The sequence below is a fragment of the Plecotus auritus genome, assembly GCF_963455305.1.
Source record: "Plecotus auritus genome assembly, chromosome: 1".
In the NCBI taxonomy this organism is placed as follows: domain Eukaryota; kingdom Metazoa; phylum Chordata; class Mammalia; order Chiroptera; family Vespertilionidae; genus Plecotus; species Plecotus auritus.
The window spans coordinates 196,732,411-196,751,398 of record NC_137770.1 but is presented as its reverse complement, the minus strand read 5'-3'; the positions used below and the strand labels follow the sequence as shown (position 1 = coordinate 196,751,398).

At 41.8% G+C, this 18,988-nt stretch overlaps 1 protein-coding gene across 2 annotated transcripts in view; it reads left to right on the top strand.

Moving 5' to 3' along the window:
* The window catches only part of FRAS1 (Fraser extracellular matrix complex subunit 1), a gene marked incomplete at its 5' end in the record, with an annotated part of 457,295 nt that overhangs the window by 184,564 nt on the left and 253,743 nt on the right, over positions 1-18,988 (top strand). For both annotated transcript variants that reach the window (XM_080673629.1, XM_080673630.1), the window contains 6 exons: positions 816-975; positions 2,675-2,808; positions 10,672-10,755; positions 12,391-12,492; positions 12,786-12,977; positions 18,044-18,133. In XM_080673629.1, coding sequence (XP_080529755.1) covers positions 816-975; positions 2,675-2,808; positions 10,672-10,755; positions 12,391-12,492; positions 12,786-12,977; positions 18,044-18,133 — 762 coding nt within the window. The remainder of the gene's footprint in view (positions 1-815; positions 976-2,674; positions 2,809-10,671; positions 10,756-12,390; positions 12,493-12,785; positions 12,978-18,043; positions 18,134-18,988) is intronic.

Sequence of the window (18,988 nt, the reverse complement as noted above, 5' to 3'; positions counted from 1 at the left end):
GTAAAAGGCCACCATTATTTCATTCTGCCATTGAGAACATATTTTGACAGCTACTTCCCTAAGCAATCAGCATATTTGTAGCTTTTTACATTTAGGGTTCACCTCCTCTTACTCTGCGTCACACCTGAGAGTGGCTCATTTAGATACTTTGAGTACTCAGTAAATCATATGGTAACTCAAAACGGGGTTCTGTTAGAGCACTGAGGCAGCGTTAGCTTTGGGAATGCTGTATCCCAGTCTGAAGTGGATTAGGAGCGTTCTCTAAGTGTCGATGGGCACTCTCACAGGGAATGAGTTGACGCCGCAGTTTGTGTGAGAACTGAATGGAGCAGGTGCCTCCTGCTGGCGGTCACACTTCCCCCAGGACCATGAGGTCATTGGAGGAAAGGAGAGAATGGGGCACAGAGGGAGGAAGAGAGGGGAGGGGAGCAGAGGGAGAAAAAGAATTGAGAAAGCTATTGAAAACAATATCATCATTATAAAATATTAAGTAGCTGTATGTGTAAGTGTGTGCATTTTACTCTGGGCTTTATAGAATTTTTAAGTGATGGGATTGGGGTGATTTTTTTTGTGTGTGCTTTTCTGAAAATTTCAAATATAATCTTAGGGATAATAAAAATAAAATAAAAGCTAGTTTTTAGACTTGGGACATTGCAAACCCTGGTCTTAATCTTGCAAGCTTAGAGCCTTATTCCACCTTTCCTGGGCTCCATCCTTCATTTAAAAAGGTTGGTTTGTGTCTGGCCAAATGAAAACCTATATTCTAGCTATAACCTTCTTTTTCTCCCCTCCCCCCACCAACCCCCGATACTCAGCATGGGACAGAGTGGGCCTCCTCTGTGTGTAGTGTGTGCTCCTGCACGCATGGAGAAGTCCGATGTGGTCCCCAACCATGCCCACCGCTGTTGTGTGGACACCAGGAGCTGGAATTCATCCCTGAAGGAAGCTGCTGCCCCATCTGTGTGGGCCGTGGGAGTGAGTATGAGCTTGTAAAAATAGATCCTCTTTGCCTTTGAGGTTCACCCGGTGACATCCCAAGTCTTCTCTTTCACGTTCAATATGGTTCAAAGATTCCCAACCCCATTTCTTATTGGAACAAGACAGAGCCTTGCACTTGGCAGGAAGGGATGTTGCAAAGAGTGAGGTTGGAACAAATCTTTAAGCTTCATCCCAAACTTAGGATTCTGCAAGTCTCTGACTTACCGATTTTGCCTTGGCCAGATGCATGCCTCTGCCTTCATAGCTCCTGAGAAGGAAAGGAAGGAGGTATAAGATCCTTTGATGTGATTCTATAAGGCCAAGGTAGTTCCTCCGGTCTCCTGGCGGAGAGGAGAACGAACAAATCTCTCTGAATGTAGTATCACTGGCACTAATTCTGCTGGCTGGTCTTTGAGATGGCATAACATTTTTCTCCAAGACACACCAAGCAGGAAGCAGGTATTTAATCTGTTTGGATTGCATCTTCGCTGTGGAGATCCTGCCTGCCTCCAAACCAAGGCACAGTTCAGCAGGCCAGCAGCACACTGCCAGGCCTTCTCCTTGGAATTCACTCCTGTTCCAAGTACCACTTTTATTACATTTACGGATATATGTCCCCTTCCTTCACAATAAATGTGAATTGTTGTCATGGCTGCATTATGCTCTCTCCTGGCAAGTAATAGCTAATTTATTTATTTTATTTTTTTACTTAATGGCACCTGGAAGCTCGACTCTTCTTGCCTTTTCCCTTTAAAAAGACCCCTGGTTTCTTTCTGATCCCCAATTATTCCATTTCTGGCCAGCTCTTCCCCTGGAGAACCATTCCAGGGATTAAATAGCATGTGAGGAAATGATGGAAGTAGAATGCTTGCCTCATGCCTTGCTAATGTCACTCACCAGAAATGGACAGGCAGCTGCTTTAAGTCAAATTACCCTGCAAATAAAAATGCTTGAGCCACAGGGTATAGGGGTGGAGTGGAGAGTGGGCAGTGTGAGTCTGTGGAGTCCTGGCTCATGTTTTAGGAGGCTTTCTTGCTGGCCTCCATGAGAAAGACTCATTGGAAGAATTTTGTCTGGAGAGACTGGAGGATCAGCCAGGGCCAACTCCATCATTTGCTGGATGGTGTGCAAAATGAAAAAGTGCTGGGCGCCTTGTGCAAAAGGCCAGGGGTGTGGGGGATGTTTTTTCTTTCCTTCTGTGGGCTTTTCCACCTGTCCTGTTTTCAGTTTGCTATTTTATATCATATTCCCTCAGGTGTAGGGATACTTGCTGGGTGGGTGGAGTCCTCATGGGCTCCCAGGACCCCGCCCTGCTACTTGGTGCTTAGGACACATGTGCTCCCCTGGCACGGCATCCAGGCCCCCAGGCCCACTGTGGTGGAGGGCGGCAGGTTTTGGAGCGGGAGGTGGAGAGCCCATCCCAGAAAGGCAAAGAGGAAGCGGGAGATGGGACTGTGCACCAGCTGAGACCCTGAACCCCAGTGCATGCTCGTTGGACTTCCCTTACAAAATGGAGAGTTATTAAGAGCTCCATACAATGACTGCAAAGCATTAAACCCTAAGAATGGGGCCCCCTTCTTTGTACTGGGGCCCAACAAGGGACCCCATGTGATTGCACTGGCCACACACCCATGCATCAGCCCTGGGATCAGCAAGTGCAATCCCCCCAGTGATTTTTCTTTCTCTGACCTTCCAGAGTCCTGTTCCTACGAAGGCCGTGTGTTTCAGGATGGGGAGGACTGGCCACTGAGTTCGTGTGCCAAATGTGTGTGTAGAAATGGAGTCACCCAGTGCTTCACGGCTCAATGTCAGCCTCTGTTTTGTAACAAGGTAAGCGAGACAGCCTCAGAATGGATCCTTCCGAGACTGTTAACTTCACTGTACAAGACTTGGAGTCCCTTCTGAGATTATGTCAGGCCACCATGGAAGTTTAAGAGCAAGGAGCCAAGGCTGTTTTGTTTCCCTTATACTTTTGGAGACCACTGCTGAAACCTTGATTTTACCCTGAGAGGCTACAGTTAGTCTAATTACCAGCCATTTAGGCTAATTGTTACATTGTGAAACTGAGCCTTGAGGGTGAGCAAAAGGAAGCTGCCCAACCCAGTTGCAGATGTTCCAAAAATGTCAAGCTCAACATCTGGAAAATTCATTAGTATTGATCGGATTTGTTACCGTCGGACAATGTAGAGGTAAATGCTGCTTTTTGAAGACATAGATGTGTCCTTAGACATGATTATTTATGTCTAAACACATATAGCTGTACACTATTTATCTTCTCTGGAGTGGTTTAAAATAGTGGGATCTTATTATTCTTTTAAAGCTGGTCTGATTTTCAAAACATTAGGCTCGTCACACAAATTTAAAACAAAATCAATTGCAAATAAGTGTAGTACACATGATATTTTATAGTTTTTTACTCTTCTAGAGGCTCCTACGGAGGTTTCTTGGCAGTTGACTGATAACCACGAAAAGAGTTTGCTTCCAGTGAAAAAAAATAGCTCATTTTTTGATCCAGGGAAAAGCTGGAAGCCAACATTCAGTTGATACAGAGCAGTACTTTGTGTCAAATAAAACAAAATCAATAACATGGCATATTGTGACAATTGGGCAATAATTTTAAAGGCAGACAAAAGGCAATTAGACAAGAAATACTAAATGCCAAATAAAAGGGAAATGTATCTAATTGAAAGACTAGATTGTATTACCCACATTACACCCAACTACGCTCATGACACATCTCTTAATTTATCACAAAGTCTGCTCTAGCTTTAAGATTACAAATGAGCTTCTTGGTAGAGATGTACAATATCTTACATTCAGAAGAGACTGTAATGTTGAGGTATTTTGATTTGCACATTCTAGGTCTCAGTCCCCTCCTGAATAAAGGATAATTAAGCAGTTTGCCGCCATTGCAATTAAGGAGGTAGGAATAAGGATGGAGGAAACACCCCATTGGGACCCTTTTCTTTAAATCTTTAAAAACTTAGCCAGGGACTGTGTATTAGGGGGTTGGATATTGTAATAATTTAAATTAATATTTCCCATTAAATTTAAATTCTGGCTTCAAGTGGTAGCTTCCAAACACATATAGCCTGCATTGTTTAAAAAGATGGAATTTGGTAGCATACTTTAGAGTTAATTGATATGCAAGCATTCTGAAGTATTGGAAATAGGTTGATTTTAATCACTGTTACATTATTAAATCTACATTTTTGTCATGACATAATTTAAAAACAACTGTCAGATTATTTAGAACCATGTTTTATTTAATATCAGTATTAAATATTGGGTGTTCTGATGATGTAAAGAGATGCTGTTGAAGTAGCACTTTTGATAGAAACATTATCACCACCACCATCTATCATCACCACATGCTGGGCATTTACTATGTACCAACAATTTGTTTTAAGAGCTTTAATCAATCCTCAGAACAACCCTAAGAAGTAGGAATTTATTATCCCATTTTACAGTAGATAAAACGGAGGCACTGAGAAGTAAGTAGCTTGCTCTAGGTACCAGAGTTAGAAAGTGTCAGTGCTTCTAGCTTAGGCAGTTCTACATCACAACTTCAACAGACCACACCTGACTTATAATTTTAACCATTATGCTATACTGCCTCCCAAAATGATGAGTTTCATAGCATTTATAGAATAACAATAACAATAGCAATAGTTGCTAACATCATTGAGCACGATTATGATTCTTTTATATATTAACTCATTAAATATTTTTTTAAAAACCCACAAATTCATTAGAAAAAATGTATTTCCAGGTCTTGAGCTCTAGAAAAATTTGAATTTTAATATAAGGGTTTTAATTATAAAAATAATTTGTATTCATTAAGGAAAGTTTGGCAAACACAAAAAAGCAGAAAAGAAAATGATCATCCATATTTTCATCATTTAAAAAGACCATTATAGAATTTTTTTGGTAATGAAACGAGAAATTTGGACTGGAACGCATGGTGTTCCCCTGAACAGGATGGTTTTCCCGGGCTCTTTGTCCATTGGAGTCGAAGAATAAAACCACAGATGAAAGGTGGTATAGCAAAGGTGGAAATTTATTGAGAAATAAGCACAGACTCCCATGTGGGGAGGGGGATAGACTCCCACTGAGTCCTTTTTCCTAGTTTTTAAAGGCTGCAGTTTTTTGTGCCTCAATATCCCCTCTGATTGGTCCCCTTTGATTTGGTCACTATAGCAACTCCTGAGCTCAAGAGTCATGTGAAGTACCTGAGGTTCCCTTCTCCCTTATTGTTCTTCTATTCTCTCTAAGCTTTTCTTCCTCTTTCTTTGAATGAGAGGTTTCCTTCCCGTTATTCTGTAAATGTGTACCTTTTGCTACTTTCAGTTCCCTTGTCTTATGGAAATGTACCCTTTTGCAACTCTGTAGCCCTGTGTTTTTATACATGGACCCCTTATTTTTTTTAAAAAATTTCCTAAACCTGCCTATTTCACCCCTAAAAATTCCTTTCAGTAACTCATTTCAATTTTTTTTTAAATATATTTTTATTGATTTTTTACAGAGAGGAAGGAAGAGGGATAGATAGTCAGAAACATCGATGAGAGAGAAACATCGATCAGTTGCCTCTTGCACACCTCCCACTGGGGATGTGCCCGCAACCAAGTTACATGCCCTTGACCGGAATCGAACCTGGGACCTTTCAGTCCGCAGGCTGATGCTCTATCCACTGAGCCAAACCGGTTTTGGCTCATTTCAATTTTTTGATAGGGAAATGTAGATAGATTTCTTTGTTTGCATAGTTACAATTACATTTTAGAAGTTGGTGATAATCCTGTTGAAAGGAGAAATATCTTAGTTTAAATAAGGAGTTGTTCTCTTAGTGAGGAATATAAATACTGAAATTGCTTGCTCTCAATTGTTCAGATGCCTTCTAAAAAGAGCTCTAAACCCAGCCACATTTTTTGTGGGTTCATTAAAATTGCCTCTTTGGTCTGATCACAGTTGTTCCTAATGATGTTACCACCAAGTTTTTAATATTATCTTTTTCTCGATCCCAAAATTGATTAATCTGAGTAGGCTGAACTTCATCTTCAGATATGTTGTTTTCTGAGCCACTAAGTATTTGAGAATCATTTTCTTGTTGTCTACAGTAATGAAAGATAATTGGTGGAATCTAAAATTTGGGATGATTATGTTCTCTTTCCATCTCAGCCCTTTTCGTCTTCTTTCTATTGAATTCTGGAATTTAGTGCCATGGAGGTCTGTCTGCTTTCTCTTCCATTCTATTTAGCTAGTTTCACTTTGTTAGATTCTTGTGGGATTTTTTTTTTATCTTTATAATTCAAAAATTTTCCCAGACATTTCTAGGAGAGGTGTCTTTTCACATATTTCGCCTAGAATATTGTAAAGCCCTCTCAGTCTGTATTCTAGTTTTTGAAATGTTTTCTTTGGTTACAGCTCTGATTAATCATATTCTTTCCAGTTATCCCTATTTCTCCAGAAACACCTATGATTCTTAGATTGCTCCCTATCTTCCCCCTCATTATCAATCATATTCTTTCTCATCATTTTTCACTCTTTGTCTTTCCCCTGCATTATGGAGAGAGCCTCTTGAGTTTGTATTTACTACCTGTAGTATTGATTTTAATTTGAAGATTTTACATCAATTTTCTTTTGATCCTTCCTTATTTCTCCTATCGTTGGTTCATCTATTTTTTATCCCAATGCTTATTCTTTTTTTATTGCTTCCCACTTGTATTTAATAAAGACTGCATTTTCTTACATCTTACTAAAGTTGCAAAACTGCTTTTAAATATTTTCTTTTGGATCTTATAGTATGTCATGTTCAGAAATCTGCTCTTTCTCTGAGTCTTTAGAATGTCATTCCTTTCACTTTTTCTTCAAGGTTTCCCCCGCAAGTTCCTTTCTTTCTGTTTACTCATCCTTGATCAAGAGAAATCTACCCATACCCACTGCTTGAAAGCTGCAAGGATCAGAGGCCTGCCCCTGGCTAATTCCCCTTCTTAGAGCCTTAGCCCGATGCTAAGAAATATGCATGTCCTCCTGGTCCAGGCGTCTGCCAAGTTTCATGGAGTGTAGCTCTATTGTACTGAGATCAAATATTTTCCTAACCCCACTGTCCAACCCTCTTACATTCTGAATGCATGAAACAAAAACTATAATCCCCAGTTTGAACTGTTATAAAGGGCTCTTTCCATCTCTCTCAGAAACTGTATGTTTTACATTTGGGGTGTCCTCCTCCCCTCACCCCTGCTTTTTATCATTCCCTCCACCTCCCCAAACACACATAATTCCCACTCTTTTTTAAACTTATGGGCTCTGACTAGATGTAGAAAAGAAGATCCTGAGGCCCCCTGATTGCCTCAAACAGCATCATCCAGACACCAGAGGGATGAAGGCCATGTTGTGTTTGATATAGGAAGACAGAGAGTTGGGAAAACGTGATAGTTCTTATTCCTATTTAGGCTTACCAACCAAAGGAAGGCCGAGGAATACCTTGTGGTAGATGGGACTTCCTCTTGGCAATGGCAGGAGGTAGGCTCTTCTACTTTTTGTTGATGGAAGTTTCATCTCTTTCTATATCTTCGGAAGTGTCATAGTGGGAAAATAATTTATCAAGAGCTGTTAGGCATATGACACTATACACTTCTTTATCTTAAGTATTTTTATTTAGGAAATACAATAGAATATATCCTAAATGGTAGTTCGAGCCAAAGTTATAAGGACATTAGTCATATCCTAATATATAAAAACCCTGGGTCCATCTCAACCGGAGGCTTGACCAACTGGAAGTCAGTCCTGCAGTCAGTGCTGGACTGCTGAGGGGGCTGCGAATCAGGCCCGTAGAGAGGCCTGAAGAGAGAAGCAGGGTCTGATCTGTTGCCTCTGTGGCAGCTATTGATCAGCACTTGCCTCTCTCTTTCTCTCCAGGCCTGGCCAGCAGCCGCGCCTCCATTTCTCTCCAGGCCTCCACTGGGGCTGCTGATCAGCCCCGCCTTTCTGATCAGGCCCCGTTGATAGGCCCAGAGATGCAGACTGGCATAGAAACCGACCAATCAGAGCCAAATATGGGTGAAGTGTGAGGAGCCAATGGCTACCTAGGAGGCAGAGCTTTTGATGCTGACTGGCATAGAAACTGACCAATCAAAATCAAATTGGCCAGCAGAGGAGGGCAGTTGGTGGCGAGATCAGGCCGGCAGGGGAGGGCAGTTAGGGGCAATCAGGTCGGCAGGGAAGGGCAGTTGGGGGCGACCAGGCCGGCAGGGGAGGGCAGTTGGGGGCGAGATCAGGCTGGCGGAGGGGGGGCAGTTGGGAGTGACCAGGCTGGCAGGGGAGCAGTTAGGTGTTAATCAGGTTGGTAGGGAAGTGGTAAGGGGGCCATCAGGCAGGCAGGCAGGCGAGTGGTTAGGAGCCAGCAGTCCCGGATTGTGAGAGGGATGTCTGACTGCAGTCAGACATTCCCTGAATGGTCCCAGATTGGAGAGGGTGCAGGCAGGGCTGAGGGACACTGCCCCCCCCCACCCCCCCCAGTTCACAAATTTTATGCACTGGGCCTCTAGTACATATATATTTTCATTGGACTCCTATGAAAACTGAGGGTAGACTCAGGGTTAGCAAACTTTTGCAGATGGTGAAAAATTTCAGTTTTGAGTGCCATACAGTTGAAACAACTACTCAAGCTTTGCAATTGTATCACAAAATGTGCTGCAGATAATGTGTAAATGAATGGATGTCATTGTGTTCCAATGAAACTGAACTTATAGAACAGGTGGTGGGCTGGATTTGGCTCAAGGTCTGTAGTTTGCTAGCCCCTGTATTAAACTGTACATTCGAAAGAGCAAATCTACCAAGACCAGAATGATAGGATCCAGGTGTGTGATAGCAACAAAAGGCATGTTAAAAAGCCATTCCCATTTTTCTGACCCACTTCGCTGCTCACCTTCTTACTTGCCTCTGTGGTCGTCTGGCTTATGAAGCCTTAGCCCAGATGGATCTCACCTCTGAATCATAGAGTTCTCTGGTATCCTGGATAGTTTCTCCTGAGATGCTTTTCCTTTCTGCCCTTGTTGGTCTGTATTTGTGAAGGAAGCGTCTGTTTCTGGCAACAAATTACATAATTAGGTATTGTCGATAAGAATCAGAAAGCTTGATTTTCCCTCTACCAACCTCCATATCAGCAACTCCTCCCTCCCCTACTCTCCTGCTGACTGTGCTATATTTGGGTTTAGTCCAGGTTGGTGAAGATATAGTGATACTAACTCAATTTCTTCTCAAGATTTGTTTTCATGACATTTGTCCCCTGTTTACTTAACGTTGTATAAGTTCATTTGTTTACTTCAATGAAGACATTGAAGACTGTGATATCAGATAAACCTTATTTTATTCCTCACTGAAATGTCATTAAACTAAAGAGTTCTGAAGTCAAGAAATGCTCAGTGATTTCAATCCATATCCAATTTTCACAGGCTCTGTTAAATGGTCTTAATATTTTGCATATAGAATCAAAAGAAATAAAATAACCCAAAGCATAGAAAACAGTTGTAAGTTTAATTATAGTGATTCAGGTGTTTGAAATAGATTCTATTATATAGTAACATGTTAATCTAACTCATCATATATAATTGGGGTAAAGGAACTATTGAAGTACGACTGGAATTTTCCAAGAAAAATTAAGGTTATTTGGCAGTTACCCCCTACCCCCACCCAGTACATTGACCTTGTTTTCCCTGCAGAATGAACACCAGAGTAACCATGGTAATAAAATCTCATTTTCTGCTGCTAATAAGAGAAGGAAGAGAACTGTTATGAGATATTCTCTATATAAGATCTACCACTTCGTAGTCATTGAAATTTGTTTTGTTCTAATTCTCCTTTCCCTGCCTTTAATTGGTCTATCTTCCTGCCCATCAATAAGACTGTAGTGATGAGTCAGAGTGAGAAGCTGGCTTTTGGGCATTAAGGAGGAAACTGTTGCTGTGAAAATTTTTAGAGCAGCAAAGACAGAATGGTCTGATATTCTGGGGTTGAGGTGGGGTGTTAGAGGTGCATAAGTACTGACATATTCCCAGATATCTAGAGATAGGATTAATTTTTTTTTTCATGTTAAGGACCTCCCTAATGCACATATGTAAGTGTATGGGTTCACATAAAAATGCAAAAAAGTAGTGAAATAGTCTATGAGGGATACCTTCTCTTTGAATTTAAAGGTAACTCAGCAGGGGTGTGAATGCTCTTAGGTGATGATATGGTTAGTGTTCTGAGTTTCCACTACTGACCATTTACTACTACCAGGTCAGCTGTATGACCATGGGTGAGTCACATAACCTCTCTGTGTCTACTTTTCTTGTTTGCAAAGCGGCAGTAAGAGCATCTACTTCAGAGGTCCATGTCAAGAACTTAAAACAATGCCTGGCAAAAATCCAGTATAATTATTATTGTTATGGTTATTATTTGTGCTTTTGTTTGTTTTTAGAAGAGGCTGGGACTTAATGAATGTGTAAACTTCTTAATAGTCACACTGACCTTGGAATTGCTAATTTTTATCAAAGCACTAAGTTACTAATAGATACCAAATTCCTCAAATGTAAGGAACTGCTGTTTGTGGATGCTTGAGGAACATGCTTCAGTTGGCTATGAATAAAAATTTCCTACTTTTATGGATTTTATTAATGCTTCCTTTTGATGGATTATCCTTTTCTGGGTATTCAGGATGAAACTGTGGTTCGAGTTCCTGGAAAATGCTGCCCCCAGTGCTCTTCTGGATCCTGCTCCGCTGCTGGCCAAGTATACCAGGTAACCTCTGCTGTACCCCAGGCAGGTGTTTGACATACATTTTCACACATCTGCCCTCCATTCTTCCAACCACTGTACCTCCTGCCCTCATGTCTGACTCTTTGCCAGGATTAGTAACTCAGTACATAAGCGTCCTTTTTCTTCTCTACACGGAAGGCCTTTATGAAAAAATTAAATAGGAGGGGATTAGGAATATAAAGGAATGTGCTGGCTAGCAGCCCCAAGCTCATGAACCTTGGCGAACTTACTGTTCATACATCTTGAAGAGAAAAAAGGACTGTCATTGGTTACTATCACTTTATACTTAGGTTGTCTGCTTTGGTTGGATTTTATGTACTGATATTTAGAGATAATGCCCCCTTACCTTACACTGAGCGGGAGGGCATGGGGGTGGTAGGTGAGAGAGGGAAGGAAGGCAGGGGGTTGGTGGTAGTAGATCCTCTAAACTTCAAAGTACTATTGGGCAGTCTGGATAGCCGCTTAGTAGATAGTAGGCATCAAGTAAAAACGAGTCCAACAAAGGGAATAAATCAATGAATATTCTGTCTCAGGAGTGCCCAACTGAGCCAAAAGAAGACTACATTATTTAAAAGCAAAGAACATATTAAGAGTGAACCCAACTACTTCTCTTGCTTGTCAACTACTCTAAGGAAGACTAAATAGAAATTGGGACTATGACTCTTAGTAGAGAATCTGGGGGTGGTGTCACAAATTACAGGTGGATCACATGAAATCTGAATGCAAATAACTATGGGGAAAGGATTTTTGTGTGCACTAGATGTGTGCTGCTCAGTACAGTAGCCGTATATGTGCTAGATTAATTTCTCATGGAAGAGATAGCCTCTGTGTCTGTTATGAGGTTTTTGGCTGCAAGGAACAGAAATACTCCTCTCAAAGTAGCTAAAATGAAGACATTTATTGTCTCATATAACAGGAAGTTCAGAGGTAGGGCAGTTCCAGGGTTGCTCAGTTCGGGTCTCAGTGATGTCGTCAAGGATCTAAGCTCTTTTGATCTTCCCACCCTGTCATGCTCAGCTTATAGCATTTGCCCTCTGTCCTGTCTCCTCCAGGCCCCAGGATGGCCTAGGCCCCAGGCAGCTTATCTTCACATAACCATCACGAAAGGCTGGTGGAAGAAAGGAGTGTCCTTTTCTTCATGGGAGACGAGTCTTCTTCTTGACCTCTGCCTCTCTAGCAAACTTCCCCTTGGTTCCGGTTCCCTCGGTTAGGATTGGGACAGTGCTGTGCCCTGCCATAGGGGAAGCTGTGAAAAGAAATATGTGGCAGAGAGATCTGGGTTGCCTGGCAAAGAAGAACTAATGAATGACCATTGACTAGCCAACCAACAGGCTCTTCCTATGCGTCCTCTGTGTGCCTGGCATAGGGCAGGCCCTCAACACATCTGTGGGATGAAGGGAATGGAATGACAGTTAATCCAGAGTTCCCTCTGGACACTTACTGACTTTGTTCTGAGAGGCTGTTGCTACCCAAATGGTATCATTTCTCACGAGTACATTCAGTGTGTACATTCCATTAAAAATTGAAATAAAAAATAGTTTGTCTTACGCGCCTATGTTTCTATTTGATATGCATGACATTGGATTTTCCCCTTTCTTCTTTCACTTCTTTACTCAGCATGGTGAACAGTGGAGCGAAAACGCCTGCACCACGTGCCTATGTGACCGGGGCGAGGTCTGGTGCCATGCGCAAGCCTGCCCCCCTCTAAGATGTGAAAAGGTACTGAGACAGCGTGTGGCGTGATTTTCAAAGTTTTATTCTGGGCCACTTCAGAGATGGGTTTCTTAGTCCAGTGTGTCCTTTGGGGCAATCAAAAGTTTATAATGTTTAGTGTATTAGATAAAGATATGGAAGGTCTGCTTCTAGGAAGGAGGCTGAGGGGAGGGGGACTTGCCCGGTTGGGTGAGCTGGGGGGAAGAAGAGAGTGTGGTGGTGCGTTATGGCCTCCTGTCGCATTGGCTGGGATGTCTCCTAAGCACCCTCCTTCACCCCCCTTCTTCCTGTTTCCTCAGGGTCAGAGGAGGGCTCCGCGCCATGGGGAGTGCTGTGAGGAATGTGTGTCCCCTGCCGGAAGCTGCTCCCACCACGGGAGTGTGCGGTACCAGGATGAGATGTGGAAGGGCTCGGCCTGTGAGTTCTGCGTGTGTGACCGCGGCCGAGTCACCTGCCACACGGGAGCGTGTGCCAGGGTGGAGTGTGCCCAGGTAAGAAGCAAGGGCATTTCCACCAGGACTGTGAGAGCGCTATCTGATGGGATGGGGGTCCCTCCCTGGTTCCTTACTTCTTGGCAGTGGAGGGGCCCACCAGGCCACCAGGTGGACTGCTTCTAGCACAAGGATTCTGTGGTTTAAAGTAAATGCCCCTGTTTGCTCAGACAGTCTCGGAACAGTCCCCTGGAGCCTGCAGCTCTCAGGGCATCTGGTCAGATGGGAAGGCCTGGGACAGACACAGGAAGAGAAGGACACGATGTGGACATAAGCCTCTCAGCCAGTGCAGCTGGACCTCATTGCTGGTGCCTGCCCAGCTGGCTGTGCTTGGGAGACAGAGGCCCTCGGGTGCTCCAGGCTCAGCTTCTGCTGCAGGCCCCACTGGCAGCGTTTATGCAGAGAGGAGGGCCAGCACCGAGGGGCTGTTCCTGGTGCCCAGGAAAGAGAATAAAATGTTTTTATGTTTTTGTTCTAAGTGGGGGGTGGGGGGGGGCCCAAGAGTAATTAACTCCCTTGACCTCTTTTAACTTATGCTGTCTGTTGAATTTCTAGAAGCCTCTCACAAAGTAGCCTCTGTTTGCACTATAGTATATTGTAGGGAAATTGCTTTTTTCCTTTCTCTTTGAACTCAATTTTTACCCACTGCAAAACAAATTGCTTTTAAAGTTGTCTCTTTCTCCCCTACCGCTCCCTTCGCCCCACCAGTTCCCCGCAGGGTTGTGAACTTGAATAGAAGAGGGAAACTTGGGGGATCAGACACACTGGGTGTCTGTAAAGCCATTTTCCTTTCTAATTCTTCATCTCCACGTCTCAGCTCCTCCTCACACTGAGCCTAAGGAGGAACAACCTCTCAAACAAGCCTGTCTTGACAGGGTTATTTTTCATTTGCCTCCTACGTCGGAGTCCTGGCAGACCTGAGACATGTTTAAGTAAAAAGGGTCTTGCTTCTTGCAGATTTACTTCCCCCAACACGCCTTTTCATTTCTTCTCTTTGATTATGTCAGGGCATCAGAATGGTTGGATGAAGATGAGAAAAACCCTAATCAGGGCCCTTGTCTTTCTCCCTCTCTCAGGCTGAGGCAGGGCTTCCTGGCCTCGGCAGTCTGCCCAGAGGATGCTGGGTTATTTCCCAAGGTTTTAATTTGTCTCAAATCTTTGGGTTTATGGAAAGCATGGAAGAGATAATCCTGGTAGGGTGAGTCCTTCAGCTATCTATTTTGTCTGAACAAGGAGTCGCTCTCAGAGAAAATCATTTGACCTCCTACCCCCAATGTTGGTGAGTTAACAAGTGCTTCCTGTGACACCTACGTGTGGCAGCATAAGCCAGGTCTTCTCTGTTTTTAGGGAAAATGAGGAGCAACTGCGGATGTAAGTGGAGAGGGCCTTGGTACTCTTCAATAGCACTACCTCATCTCTTTCCACTTTCATCTCACACCCCCACCTCATCTTCTCTTCTATTTCTTCAGGTGGTTAATCAACTAAATTGATTTTTTCCACATTACTTTCACGTTCCTAAATTTCATTTAAGGTGCAGGGTTCTAAATTGGAAACACTATCAGAAGTGAAATTTGGCCCTGACCGGAGTGGCTCAGTGGTTGAGCATCGGCCTATGAACCAGGAGGTCATGGTTCGATTCCCGGGTATATGCCTGGGTTGTGGGCTTGATCCCCAGTAGGGGGCATGCAGGAGGCAGCCCATCAATGATTCTCTCTCATCATTGATGTTTCTATCTCTTTCTCCCTCTCCCTTTCTCTCTGAAATAAATAAAAATATATTTAAAAAAAGAAGTGAAATTTTAACTAAAATCGAATCTTATATAGAATATTCCTTAGCTTTCTTTCTATGCCATACATCTGTAAATAATGACCTTGGTTAATGACCTTGTGTAAACCTGAGCATGTTAACCTTGGTTAGTATGGTTAATGACCTTGGAAAAGCCTGGACATACTAACTTCCCAACTTCTGTTTAGTTGGATATAGAAAGTTGAACAAGACACATTCTGATCTAAGAGTTCCTAACCTTTGGGGAAGTCAGATACATAGACAGAAATTATAATATGTGGTGACACCAACAATTATGGAAGTATGAATTAAATGCATTAGGAACACCTGGAGAAAATGATTATGTCTGCCCAAAGGAGCAGTGAAAATATGCTACTGGTATTTTTATTCAATTGTCACCTATTTGCTGCCTTTTCTAGAATATCAAGGTCATTAGATTTCTAATCTTGGATACCAAGGGTGGATTAAGTCTAAGCGTTTGCACATCCACACATATGAGGAAGCCAATTGTGCAGCTTCACAATTGTAATGATTATCTCACTGGTTATCAACAGCAGTATTCTGAAGAGCATTGAAATCAGCACACAACTTTTTTTTTAAAAAGGAGAACATGGTTCCCTGGCAGGTGTTGTTCAGTGGTTAGAGATTGGCCTACACACTGAAGGGTCTCAGGTTTGATTCCTGGCCAAGGGAATATACCTGGGTTGCAGGTTCAATCCCTGGCCCCAGTGGGGGCACGTGAAGGAGGCAACCAATCAATGTGTCTCTCACATTGATGTTTCTCTCTCTCTCCCTCCCTCTCATTCTCTCTAAAAATCAATGGAAAAAATATCTTCCGGTTAGGATTAACAAAAAACAAAAAACAAAAAAAGGAGAACATGGTATGACCCTTTTCTTTGGCATAGTAAACCAAATTCCTAGACAAAGAAACATAAATAAATCAACAGAATAGCACAATATGATGATTTTAATTTTTCTATATTTTGTGTTATCTTTAAAGATGAATTCAGATAAAAAAGTCAAATGCCTTTAAAAAAAAAAAAAAAAAAGACCTAGCATTCATTCATACAGGGGTGGGCAAAGTAGGTTTATAGTTGTGAATACATGAAACAGAGTTTATTATTATATTATGTTTATTAATCATTATATTATTTTCCATGTGAACAACTGTAAGCCTTCTTTGCCTCACCCTGTATATGAGGCATAAACTTATGGGGACTTGATGGGTGATTGTAGCAAAGTATATGGAAGAGGGTAGGCATGCCATAAAAGTGAGGTTCCTTCCCCTTCTCCAGTAGAGGAAAAACTCAGAAGAGTGTTTACTTTTCCAGTGGGCAGGTGTGTGGAGATTTTTGTCTGGTGGGTGGATATAGGTGTGATTCAGTGGGGAGGGGTGAGCAGATTTAATCTGGCCTATGCAGCAGAATCTTCTCAAAAGAAAAAGAATTAGTTTTGTTTCACAAGGCAATTTTTCTCAAAGCAAAAGTCAAAAGCTAATTGGAGTGAGTTCCCCACCGCAGTGAACTGTCACAGGTTGGGGCATTCAGGCTTCTTCTATAAAAAACAAATCTATTTAGAACTAACCACCTCACCAAAACCGAATCCTTGCTGCCCAGGAGCAGGGCTTGCTGTTATTTACAGGAGAAAGGAAGACTCGGAAACGCCACCTTCTTTGCTTTGTTGGGGTGATGCAGGTTCCATCTTCAGTGTTGTCTCTGTATTGTGGTGGGCACTCAAGAATCTCATGCATTTTGTCTTTAATAGAAGTACACATACTCTGTTGTTTCAAAACATTGTTTTAAGCAATCTACATTACATGCCTATAAACTCCTTTTTACGCTTTCAAATCAAATTTCACTGTGTTTCTGGGTTATGCCTTCACTACTAGCTCATTTGTCACATTTCTGCAAAACAATTTATATGTAAATAGTCTGCTCTCTGTAGCACCCATTGGCCTCTGATTGGCATTACATTTTTATAGGCAGCGATGTATACAGAACTCCCTTCTTATTGACATAACTTCTTAGATACTAAAAAGTTCATGTGTGTGGTTTTTGTTTGTTTCTTTCTTTTAAAAGTTTATGTTTTCCTTTTTTAAAATGATACATTTTCATTTTAGGAAATTAAAGACAAGAAAAGTGGAAGAGACTTTAAAATCTATTCATAATGCTACAATTCAAAGCAACCAATGCTATTCTTATATTTTTCTTTAATGCACAGTGTTTTAAGCATAAAATATCATTGTGATTATTCTGTTTAAGCTATCTTGCATGATTTAATTTTTTGCCTAACATGGTTTCTGCACTTTAGATATAATATAGTTCCCAAATTAAATAATGTCTTCATTTAGAGACATCACCATTTTTTAGAAAATAGATATATCTTTTTAAAGTGAAAAGTGCTTTCAAGAATACTTTTTAGCTCATAGATATTAGATATTAGTGTATGCATACAAAAAATTGTAAACGGAGATTGTATTTTTAACAGGAGATTCCCTGGGAGGTAGAGCTCCAGTGGAATTATACTTTCTAAATTACAAAATTCAGAATTATTTAATTTTTATAGTAAGCATTTATTATTATTTTATAATTAAAACAAAAATTTTGAAATTGCTGATACTGGGAAGTTAAAATAATAACAATTTGAAAGTTAAACATCTACTTTTCTAGTGTGGCATTTCTTTCCTTCCTCATAATTTTTTAAAAATAGTTATTATGTAAGTTAGATAACAGTTTCAGAATATTGAATAGCCATTGTTCTATCTTTAACTTATGCATGAGACTACATCTGTGCACAATGGACGTGTCTGGTTTTGTTTTCAAGGGAAAACATTGGTTTGACTTGAGCGCCATAAATGAAACTGAACCACAAGTTCAAACCTTATATATCGAAGAAAGCCTGATCCTTTTCTGAAGCTCATAGCTTTCCAAGACTGTAATATTAATAACCTTGGCCATTCTTGTTATTCACATGAGCTCCTGATCCTGGGTAGGAAATTATGGAGGGTTCTGTGCACAAGTATCACCAGAACTGGAAAGAAAAAGGTTTTGGGGATGACTAGTGACTGTACTGAGCAGACTTTCTGTAGGAAGACAGTGGGGGGTGAAGGGGGGGAAGTGGGGGAGTTGTGGGGGGGCGGGATTCAATGAGTCCTGGGCGAAGGCAAAAGAGAACGCTCAACATCTTTCATTCCAGTCAGGGAATCCAGCTGCTTCGAAATTTAGCACTGCTACCTGGAGTTGTTAATTTGATAAGTCTCTCTGCAACCCTTACTTCTATAGGGTGAAGAATTAATTCACTTAGATGGAAAATGCTGTCCTGAATGCATTTCAAGGAGTGGCTATTGTGTTTATGAAGAAAATGCAGAATTTGTGAGTATTGGGAAAATAACTAAAGGCCATTAAGAACTAATAATTAAAAAAAAGAACTAGCCGAAACCGGTTTGGCTCAGTGGATAGAGCGTCGGCCTGCGGACTGAAGGGTCCCGGGTTCGATTCCGGTCAGGGGCACGTACCTTGGTTGTGGGCACATCCCCAGTAGGAGGTGTGCAGGAGGCAGCTGATTGATGTTTCTCTCTCATCGATGTTTCTAACTCTCTATCCCTCTCCCTTCCTCTCTGTAAAATATCAATAAAATATATTTTTTTTTAAAAAAAGAACTAATAATTCAAAATTAATTTAATGAGGGAGTATTACCTTCTCATTTCTTTCACCTATTCATTTGTTCAGCAAATGTGATTGTGGACCTACTATGTGACAGGTACTGGGGATGCAGATGCGGACACAGTAGGTGCAGTCCATACTATACTCTCATGGAGCTTATGTTGTAGTGTGGGGATACAGAGGGCAAAGTTCTGCCTAGAGCTGTGGTCGGCAAACTGCGGCTCGTGAGCCACATGTGGCTCTTTGGCCCCTTGAGTGTGGCTCTTCCACAAAATACCACGGCCTGGGCTAGTCTATTTTGAAGAAGTGGTGTTAGAAGAAGTTTAAGTTTAAAAAATTTGCCTCTCAAAAGAAATTTCAATCGTTGTACTGTTGATATTTGGTTCTGTTGACTAATGAGTTTGCCGACCACTGGAAAGCAGCTTAATGGGGCTAAGGAGTACCTGGGATGGAGGCAGGTGCTCTTTTACATAAGGTGGTCAGGGAAGTCCTCTCAGGCAGAGAAATTTGAACACAATTTCTCAGCAGTTGAAAAAGCCTGGAGCAGAAATGTGTTTGGCATGT